General features: G+C 41.4%; 1 protein-coding gene across 1 annotated transcript in view; it reads left to right on the top strand.

The window, feature by feature from the left end:
• The window catches only part of FHL5 (four and a half LIM domains 5), a 12,040-nt gene extending 6,714 nt beyond the window's left edge, over positions 1–5,326 (top strand). Inside the window, exons 3-4 of the mRNA XM_026656207.1 lie at positions 877–1,063; positions 4,788–5,326. Of these exons, the coding sequence (XP_026511992.1) occupies positions 877–1,063; positions 4,788–4,939 (339 nt within the window). The 3' untranslated portion in view covers positions 4,940–5,326. The remainder of the gene's footprint in view (positions 1–876; positions 1,064–4,787) is intronic.
• Positions 5,327–10,517: the final 5,191 nt, after the last annotated feature.

Raw genomic sequence — 10,517 nt, 5'->3', positions numbered from 1 at the left:
TGTTTAAGTACCATACAAACCCAAGTTAGGGTATGTCTGCACTGCATCTAAGAGGTTTGATTCCCAACCAATGTAGATAGACTTGCACTAGCTCCGCTTGAGCTAGTGTGCTACAAATAGTAGTGAGGACTTTGGAGCACAGGTAGTGGTTCAGTCTAGCCACAGGAGCTTAGACAGGCTTGGACTTGGGCAAATAGCACAAGCTGCACCCATGCCACAATTTCCACAGTGCTATCTTTAGTAACCTAGCTTGAACAGAGCTAATGCAAGTCTGTCTACCTGTGCTGGGCATCACCCTTCCCAGCTGCAGTTTAGAAATACTCCTAGAGACATGGGAGGTCCGTGACCCCCACCCCCCATTCAGGGAGGCTACCCCCCCAGCCCCATCCCTTACTCCCCTCCTCCCCTGATGGATATCCAAGCCCCCCACCATGGCTGGAGGAGCCCTGCCCCAGCCGCCCTGAGTCTCAGTCTACCGTCCACCCCAGGCCACCAGCCAACCCGCCCTGGTCCATCGTCCGGCCCAAGATCTGGCCCACCTGCCCTCCCAGGGCCACTGCAATTGGAGCCCATATAAGAACCCGCCATGGAACCAACATGAATAACTTATGCAGCTGCATGTTCATATCAATCCGGCCCAGTCAAGATTAAAAACCAAACTGAAAACAATTGACTCTATCTATATGGCAGAGAGAAAAGAAATAAGAGGATTTATTTAAAAAATACCACATACCTTGGGAATTCCTAGTTTAGATTAGAGCTCAAATGTTATCTGAATTTTGGAAATAATGACGCATTTTGGTGTTGCAGCTGATTGCTATAGATTGTTGTTCATGCTTTCATTCCTTTGTTTATTGCTTTTTGTTGCTGCATCAGATGATAACTACTGGTGGAGTGACATACCACGACCAGCCATGGCACAAAGAATGCTTTCTGTGTGCTGGATGTAAGAAGCAGCTGTCTGGGCAAAAGTTTATTTCCAAAGATGACCATCCATACTGCCTAGACTGCTTCAGAAAGCTTTATGCAAAGAAGTGTGCAGCCTGCAACAAACCCATTACTGGTGAGTCTAACCGTTTAAAGTAGACCAGCCACTAAAACGTTATCAGTGCTGTCTCAGGTCAGATGTCTATTAACGAACACAAAATATTCCACTTGTAATTAAATAATTACCCACTGATTACTGATTTTTTAGACAAAGGACATGCAGTAGATTTATTCTACAAGGATTTCAGTAAGGCATTCGATACAGTGCCACATGGGAAATTATTAGTTAAATTGGACAAGATGGGGATTAAACCAACTGAAAATTGGATAAGGAACAGGTTAAAGGGGAGACTACAGTGGGTCATACTGAAAGCTGAACTGTCAGGCTGGAGGGAGGAAACTAGTGGAGTTCCTCAGGGATCCGTCTAGGACCAATCTTATTTAACATTTTTATTAATGACCTTGGCACAAAAAGTGGGAGTGTGCTAATAAAATTTGTGGATGACGCAAAGTTGGGAGATATTGCCAATATTGAGGAGGACTGGAATATCATACAAGAAGATTTGGATGACCTTGAAAACTGAAGTAATAGAAATTGGATTATATTTAATAGTGCAAACTGCAAGGTCATGCACTTAAGGACTAACAACAAGAATTTTTGCTATAAGCTGGGGACTTATCAGTTGGAAGCGACAGAGGAGGAGAAAGACCTTGGTGTACTGGTTGATCACGGGATGACTGAGCCATCAGTGTGATGCGGACATGAAAAAAAACTAATGCGATCCTGGGATGCATCAGGCGAGATATTTCCAGTAGAGACAGGGAAGTGTTAGTACCATTAGACAAGGCACTGGTGAGATCTCATTTAGAATACTGTGTACAATTCTGATCTTCCATGTTTAAGAATGATAAATTCAAACTGATGCAGGAGCAGAAAAGGGCTACTAGGATAATCAGAGAAATGGAAAACCCACCGTATGAGAGGAGACACAAGGAGCTTGTCTTGTTTAGCCTAACCAAAAGAAGGCTGACTGGAGATATGATTGCTCTCTATACATATATCAGAGGGCTAAATACCAGGGAGGAAGAGGATTTATTTAAGTTAAGCACCAATGTTGACACAAGAACACCTGGACATAAACTGGCCATCAGCAAGTTTAGGCTTGAAATTAGATGAGGGTTTCTAACCACCAGAGGAGTGAAGTTCTGGAACAGCCTTCCAAGGGGAGTAGTGGGGGCAAAAAACCTAACCGGCCTCAAGACTGAGCTTGATAAGCTTATGGAGGGGATAGTAGGAGGAGACTGCCTACAATGATACATAGCTGATCTGAAACTGCTAGTAATAAATATCCCCAATGGTCAGTGATGGGTCACTACATTGAGAAGGTTTTGAGTTACCAGAGAGTTCTTTCCTAGGTGCCTGGCTGGTGGGTATTGCCGAAATGCTCAGGCAAGACCCTGAGATCTTTTTGCCTTCCTCTGTAGCATGGGCTACTGGTCACTTGCACATTTCAACTAGAGTAAATGGTGGATTTACGCAGACCATCCTTTCCTCCCTATCTAGTGGAGGAGTAAGAAAACTGATCATCTCTAAGAGTACATCTACACTGCTATTTTTAACCCTCCAGCTTGAGCCCCACAAGCCAAGTCAATTGACCTGAGCTCTGAGACTCAGTGCCACAAGTTGTTCTTTGCAGTGTAGACATACCGGTAGAGATTATCGTTTTTCTTACTCCTCTTCTAAATAGGGAGGAAAGGATGGTCTTGTGGTTAAAGCACTGGGGAGACAGGGGAGAGACATGGGAGATTTTGATTCTGGTTCTGACAGGCTTCCTGTGTGATATTGGGTAAGCCACTTCTTCTCTCTAGGCCTCAACTGCTCGTTTGCAAAATTAGGATAGTAATAACCCTCACCTCACAGGGGTGTTGTGAGGATAAATTCATTCATGTTTGTAAGGTACTGAGGTGGCCATATAAGTACCTACATATATACACACTAGGGCAGATCCTCAGCTGGTGTAAATTGTCATAGCTCCATTGACTTCAGTGATGGGAAGACGATTTAAGTGAAGCCAGGGCAATATACATCAGCTGCAGAGCTGTCCCATGGTGTCTTGTGACACAAAAGGGGCCCTCCTGTATTTATCCTCCAATGCACTCAAAAGGAAGAAACAACGTCTATTTGATTCTCTCTATAAAGCTCTTTGTTATAAAACTTACCCCATTGAAGGGACAGTCTGTAGGCTCACAGCCATATGAAAGTGAGCTCCATGAACCAAATTCTGTTCTTAGCTAAGTAAATGCAACCCCATCCATTTAAACCTCATTACTACTAAACGGAGTGCCACAGATGTAAATGAGGACAGAATCTAGCTCCCCTCCATATTACATGCAAGATACCTTGTTGGAAGATGTAAATCACGTGTCATTCAGTACAAGCTAAGCATTACATTATTTTTATGTACTAAAAGAGCTTCTCTTGTGGTTTATATAAATGTCTTGTACATTCTTGGAGTGGAAAAAGCTGCAAAGTGAAGTTGAGTGACTCAGGTCCCTAAGGATACATGAAGAGACACTTAATAGTATCCTACCTCTAGTAGACACAAAAATATATCATACATTATTTTAGTAATTAGGTTTTTTTAGACATAAAACTAGTACAATTGTAGGTTAATTAGATTTAACTGTTCTGTGCAGCTAAGGCACATTTATCAAAGTAAGAGATCTTGCCACTCATGGAAAAGTTGTATCATGATTTGGCCCTGTGTGCTTAAATCATTTATAATTCAATGTCAGGTTAGCACACTGACTATTCTGAGACCATTAGTTGAGACTATTAGTAGTGAATCTATTACTCCTCTAGCCCAATGATGAAGTGTAATGGAGCCAGCTAATGACGGATGTCTGATCCTCATATAAATAAATCAAGGAAAGTGAGGGGAAATTCAGTCTGCTGTGATAAGATTACAAGGTGGGGGACAGGAACAGATTCAGGAATCTCTGAGACAGAAAAAATCTTAATTAACATGTTAACCTATAGAGTTCCACAATTCACCAGTATACCCGAGGGTAGTCTTTTTCTGGGAGCTTGTGTTTCACATAGCTCAAATCTAGTGACTTTCAGTTTGAGTCCTGGACTATGAAAATCCCTAAATCTCAGAGATACTTAATTGAAATGTCTGAATTAAACTTGGTTTTGCACTGGAACCACACAACCCACACATTACCCATGATTTCTATCATAGACGACTCATGCCTCCCCATACTGGGGGGCACAATCTAAAGGGGAGGACACGTGAACACCCCCACATGTCTCCTCCCTTGACCTGCACCCAGCCCGGGGCCACTGCACTCTCCCTGCCCACATTACCTGAGGGGGGTGGGAGGCTCTGTCCTTCTCCCACTGCACCTCCCCCCGGCATGTTTGGCCACTGGGCCCAGGCACTAAACCCTGCATGCCTCCTGTACATGTTGCCTCTGATTTCAATGGCAGTTTGCTGGAAACTGAGTGCAGGGTTAGTGGATGTTTTGATGAGCCAGGTCCATGTTTAGAGGCCATAATGGGATATGAAAACAGGTGTCTCACAGTTTGGGGCTTTGTTGCAAATGTTTTCCCCATCTCTAATTTTTAGTTCCTACTATGCATATGTTGGGCATATCTATTTCTACAGGCTATTTCAAACTGTAGGATGCCAGTAGATTTTAGTGTGAACGAAGACAACATGCTCTATTCAAAAAGAATCTATTTCTGATCTCTTCTAAAATATATTGAATTCCCTTTTTTCTAATTTCTTTTTCAGCTCTTGGAGGTGCCAAATTTATCTCATTTGAAGAGCGCCAGTGGCACAGTGACTGCTTTAATTGTGTGAAATGTTCCATTTCGCTGGTGGGACAAGGATTCCTCACCCAGCAAGATGACATCCTCTGTCGCGAATGTGGTTCGGCTGCATAGTTAGAGAGAGACACGTTATTCTCGCATGCTGTAACCAAGTACTTCCTTACCCTGCAGTCGGAAATTCATTTAAAGGCCATAAGAGTTATTTAGTCATTTAAGTTGCTTTCCAACAGCAGTTCAGTTCTATCACAGTGCTCAGCTGCTACACGCATGCCTTATATCTTGTAAAAAGATTTTTACACAGTTCTGGTTAAGAAAACATTTCCAAAGAAATTTCTATATATATTTTAATGGAAATACAGTATGTTTGTCCTTGTAAAACAGTGCACTCTGCTGTTGGGAGCTTTAGAATTTTATATTATATAATCCAAGAACGACTATGAAAAATCTGTATTTGGAAGCCATAATAGATGACCTCATTGAAGAAAACTTATACCAGTTCTCTACTGATGCAGACACTCAGGTGGAAAGTGGTGGTGGTGCATTCCCCACTGGGCCACAATATTTAATCTGAACAATGTCCCCCTTCTCTCTGTACCTCAAGGCTGCTGGGCAGACAAAGGAGGCTGCCGGCAAAGCATTCATTTCGCTATGTGCAGAAGGTAGGGGGTTGTTGTACAGAAAGGAAAGACTTCTACCACTCCAGAGGGGTGCTACTTCTCTGCCTTGTAAGACGGAAAGGAGTAGGAGAAATGGATGCCCATCAGCAGAGAGAGTAAAGAGTCCACTCCATGGCCAGGAGGGTGAGGTGAGGGGACAGAAGGCCATTTCCTCCATAATTTACACCACTGAATACACTATAGGGCAATTAAAAAGCTGTATAATCTTTGCTCCAAGTTGTAAGTCAGAATTCCTTTGCACCGCTCTATGCTTAATCAATGACCCACTCACTTTTTCCAGTTTTCTGATTCTCAGTATAATGAATGTTAACTAAGCAGTTTGCAAAAATGTGGGGCTTAGCCAAGCAATTAATTGTGTGTCCAAAATTTCAGGTGCATATTCATAGATGTTTTTTGGAAAAAGTCTCTGTAAATGACATTTTCATTACTTCCACTTCATAGTCGCTCGTAGCAAAAATTTTCTGTTTCTCTATTAGGACACATTACTATTATTAGAACTACATATAAGTTGAATAACATGGGGGGAAAAGATTTCTTTACTTTTTTTCATGCATTATGATTAAGGAAAAGAGGAATTGCCAGACTGTATCAGATCAATGGGCCCATCTAATCCAGTATCCCATCTCCAACAGTGGCCAGCACCAACTACTCCAGATGAAGATGCAAGAAAATCCAGAGTGCACAATTATAGTGTATGTTGCCCATCCTGGTAGTTTCTTACTAAAACCTACCACCAGGGCATGCCCTAGACCAAATGGCACCCCAGGCAAAGTGCCCCTCCCCCTTGATTTGCAAAACTTTTGAATACCTTATTTTTTATTGCATATGTAGCCCATTTCACAACTTTGATGCACAATTTCCATGTATGATTTACCCCTGTCATATAAGATAAATTTGCATGCTAGGATCTCTAAATCTATATTTATTCATGCCATATATAAGCAAATAAAAAAAAATCATTTCCTCTAAGCTTACAGAAACTTTTTAATTTTAAGAATAATTGAAATGTAGTAACTTCAAGAAATTTAATTGTGCACCAACATTGGGTGGACCAGTATTAAATAGTGTTACAGTAGGTGACAGCCTTAGAATGTTAACCCTAGTCCTTTAGTCCAAAAGGTTGCTTCTCTTACCTTTGCCTTCCCAAACTGAAGCACAGCGCCAGAGAGCTCCAAAGACTGGCCAATGGCATTTTCAAGCAATAGAATAGCAAGCGATGTCGATCAAAGATATGTTTTAATGAGACTGAGCTTCAAAAAGCTTCACTTACCACTCACGGCTGTGACCAGCAGCGTGAGCAGAATCCTTAAAGCTATCCACCCATTAGGAAAAGTATCCTTCAGCTCTGCATCATGAATGAATTGGAGAACTTGGAGTGGAGAGTGCTTCTAGTGTTGCAAAATGTGATGGATGTTGTCCAATTCAATATAGAGGTAACTTTATCTTTGATGTCTGAACATTCCCCATGTGTCAGCATCCGGTGAAAGTTCGTAAAATTGTTCAAGTGTTTTTCTGTCCGCTAGCAGCTTACTAAGGTCACACACAAAAACCCAGGTCTTTTTGTGGTGCTTCATTTGTCCGAACCTTTCTTTGATGGACATTCGAGCAGTGTCAATGAGCAAGCAAAAAAACTCCCTCTTGAATTTTTCTTCCGAGCTTCCCATCATCTCATCTCTGCCCTCGTAATCAAACTGTCTCTTCTTCTGATAAATATGGGTTTCCTTGAAGACAGGCTCAATTCCTAAGTTTTCTGCCATTTCTTTGGCAGCAGTGATGGTATCTTCAAATCCGTTGTTTCTGTAGGCCACAACAAAATCAATGCAGCTTCTCATCAAAATAGTAACAGTTGTGATGCCCATCGACTGAGTTTGTAATGCCTTGCTTACAACGTTTACTTGGAACAGGATATCGTGCCAAACCACAATTGAGACCAGAAATTTGAAGTCAGTGATCTGATTTGCCAAGTTGGATTCTGGCCTTGGCTTTACTCGACTGAGCCAATTCCATCGGGGCATCATAAACCACAGTCACTTGGTTCCTCACTGGCCTCATGCTGTCAATGTGGCTCTCCCAGCATGTGTCATTTAGCGGCTTCACGGTCAGATTTGTAACATTGTCCACGAGGATGCTGAAAACAGGACGTATATCCTTTGCAGTACTGCGAAAAGAGATACTGAATCTAAAGAAGATGCTGCATCTGACACAAGTAGGTTGAGGGAATGGCAACCACAAGACACGAAGAAAGGTCTTGGATTCAGGATACGAATCCTTGCCTGTACACCACTGTTTCTTCCCTTCATGTTCGCACCGTTGTCATAGCCTTGGCCCAGCAGTCCTGAAGCTTTATTTTATTCTCATCCAAAACATTCATAACCAGTTCTGTTAGGCCTTCTCCAGTAGAGTCATCTACAGACCAGAAACAGATAAAGTGTTCCTTTACTTGGATACAGCCATCCTCGTCGTCAACAAATCTTACTGTAAATGATATCTTTTCTCTGTGACTAATGTTGGGAGTGCAGTCCATTATGACAGCATAGTGCTTTGCTTTGCTTTGCTGAACCAACAGACAGTATTAGGGAGAGCAAAAGTCTATGTTCCACAGTCTTAGAAAGTCGTCAAACATTACATGTTAAGTATGGCAAAAGAAGTAATATTTCTTTTATATTGTTGTGCAGATAGGAGTTCGATAGATATCTCTGGCATCTCATTACATATGTCCTTTATTAGTTGCTACTTACACTCTTCAAGTCTTAAAACAATTTCACAATTACACAATAACACAAGGGTCACAATATCACAGCTAGACCCTCACTTCACTTCACTTTTTTTTCTTATATCTCACTGACTGACTGGCAATACCCCACCCTTTATATACTCCCAAGGGCATGGCTGACAACATTCTAGGAGGTTCAAGGAAAATGTAGTTATCAGAAAGTCCGTAAGGTTCCATGAGATTCTATAAAGGTCCAGAAGAGTCTAGAACAGGGGTCGGCAACCTCTGGCACGCAGCTCGCCAGGGTAAGCACCCTGGCGGGCCGGGTCAGTTTGTTTACCTGCCGCGTCCGCAGGTTCGGCCGATCATGGCTCCCACTGGCACATCCCTCGGCCCACGTCGCTTCCCGCAACCCCCATTGGCCTGGAGTGGCGAACCGCAGTCGCCTGGGTTGCCTGCCCCTAAATCTGGCCCTGCCTACCACTGAGTAGTTGGTTTATGCTCTGAAGCATCAATGCTTATATCCCTTCTTAAACAAACATCTGTTCCAAGACTAGTGATTTGCAGAGCTGAACTACAGCCCCTTTACCAAAATTAGCTAGTTTTAGTTAAACTTTTTTTTTTTTTTTTTTTTTTTTTTTTTTTTTTTTTTATATATAAATAAAACTACATTAATTTGCCATCGGAATCAATGAGCTCCCCCAATCAGAGCGCTAATGTATAGTTTCCAAATGCTAACATGTCTTAAAACTGCAACTGCCTTTTTAATGCCATCAGACCCTGGTCATCGGTGGACAGGATCAAACCTGGGGCTTCTGGAGCTTATTGCATGAGCCTCTATCACATGAGCTAAAAGCCACATGGCCTTTAGCTAAGGCTGTAGAGCTGCCTCATTTTATCTCTCTCTTTAAGTGGTCTTGGTGCCACTAGATGGGACAGAACACCACACTCAGTACGTGTGTTGGTTTCACCTTGTCTACACTAGGATTTTAGTACATACTAAACATACACCTCTTTTCCTAGTGTAAACATAGCTTGAGAGTCACCTTCCTGTCTGCCAAGCCACCTCTCTCTTCTCCTGAAAACCCATTTTCCAGAAATCCATCCATCTTTCTCATCATGAATAATTTCTCCTTGCTCTCACTTTGAACTGTGATCTAATATCTTATGTGTTTGCCTTGTCTATATTAAGACTGTCAATGCTTTAGAACAAGGAGCATGACGTACTCATTTTGTTAAGAGCTATGTACATTTACCAGCATTATAGCAATGGTTTTTAATAATATTATTTTCATTACAATCGATAGGCCAACAGAACAATGTAGTTTTGTTCCTATATCTCATTTATGTCACTTTGAGAGGATTTAATCTGCTTGCTGAGCTTTTAAAGTAAAAGTGTCTATATTAAAGGCCAAGTAGATTAGTGTTACAAATGTTACTTCCCTTTGTTCCACGCTCTCATGTCATTAAACTATCATTATACTGAGCCATTGAGAATGGTGCAATGAAATACTCGAGGGCAGGTTTTGTACCATTTACCACACTCTTGATGTGTTTTAAAGCACATCTTACTCACATTAACTTCAGGAGCATGTGTCCTTTTAGGAGCTGATCCAAAGTCTATTGCCGTTAATAGGAGTCTTTTCTTTGACCTCAGTTGCATTAAGATCATTCCCTTATTTAATTGAAAGTGATAATTACATTAAGAAGACAAAAAGAAAAGTACACTATATGAAAATAGGCCAGTGCCAAATTGCAATAGTATAAAATCTATGTGTATAATAACTAACTACAAGTATACAACTCTCTGTTTTCTAGTCAATAAAATATTGATTTTTTGCTTAATGTGGTGTTGGTTTAGATTTTTAGTGTCTTCTGCTAGGAGAGCTTTTATCAGAGTTCATTTTCTGATTTGCTTCTGGCTTTCTGTTTTACTCCAGCTGCTTGCCTTTCCTTTCCTTTCTTATACATCAGATACAGAATCTTGATAAGAGTCAGGATACCATAAATAGAAGTAGGTTGTGTAGCCTAAAAAAAGAATATAGCAATGGACATGTATCGGTGATATTCTAAAAATGTTCAATGACTGATTAGAAATTAGCCCACTGGTAAATGTGAACTGAATCGTAAAATAAAAATTGACAAATCACCTGATGTGACCATTACCACTGGATATGGGATCTGCACGTCATTTAGTTTGGGGTGGGAGGGTGGCTCTAATGATGTGGTTTAGGCCCATCTATTCAACCCTGTCTGAACGATGCTCTAGTTCAACTGTAAATTGATGCAGGGTGAAATTCTA

The sequence above is a fragment of the Terrapene carolina genome, unplaced genomic scaffold (assembly GCF_002925995.2).
Source record: "Terrapene carolina triunguis isolate 2854851 unplaced genomic scaffold, T_m_triunguis-2.0 Scaffold42, whole genome shotgun sequence".
NCBI lineage: Eukaryota > Metazoa > Chordata > Testudines > Emydidae > Terrapene > Terrapene triunguis.
This window is presented reverse-complemented; position numbering and strand designations above follow the sequence as displayed.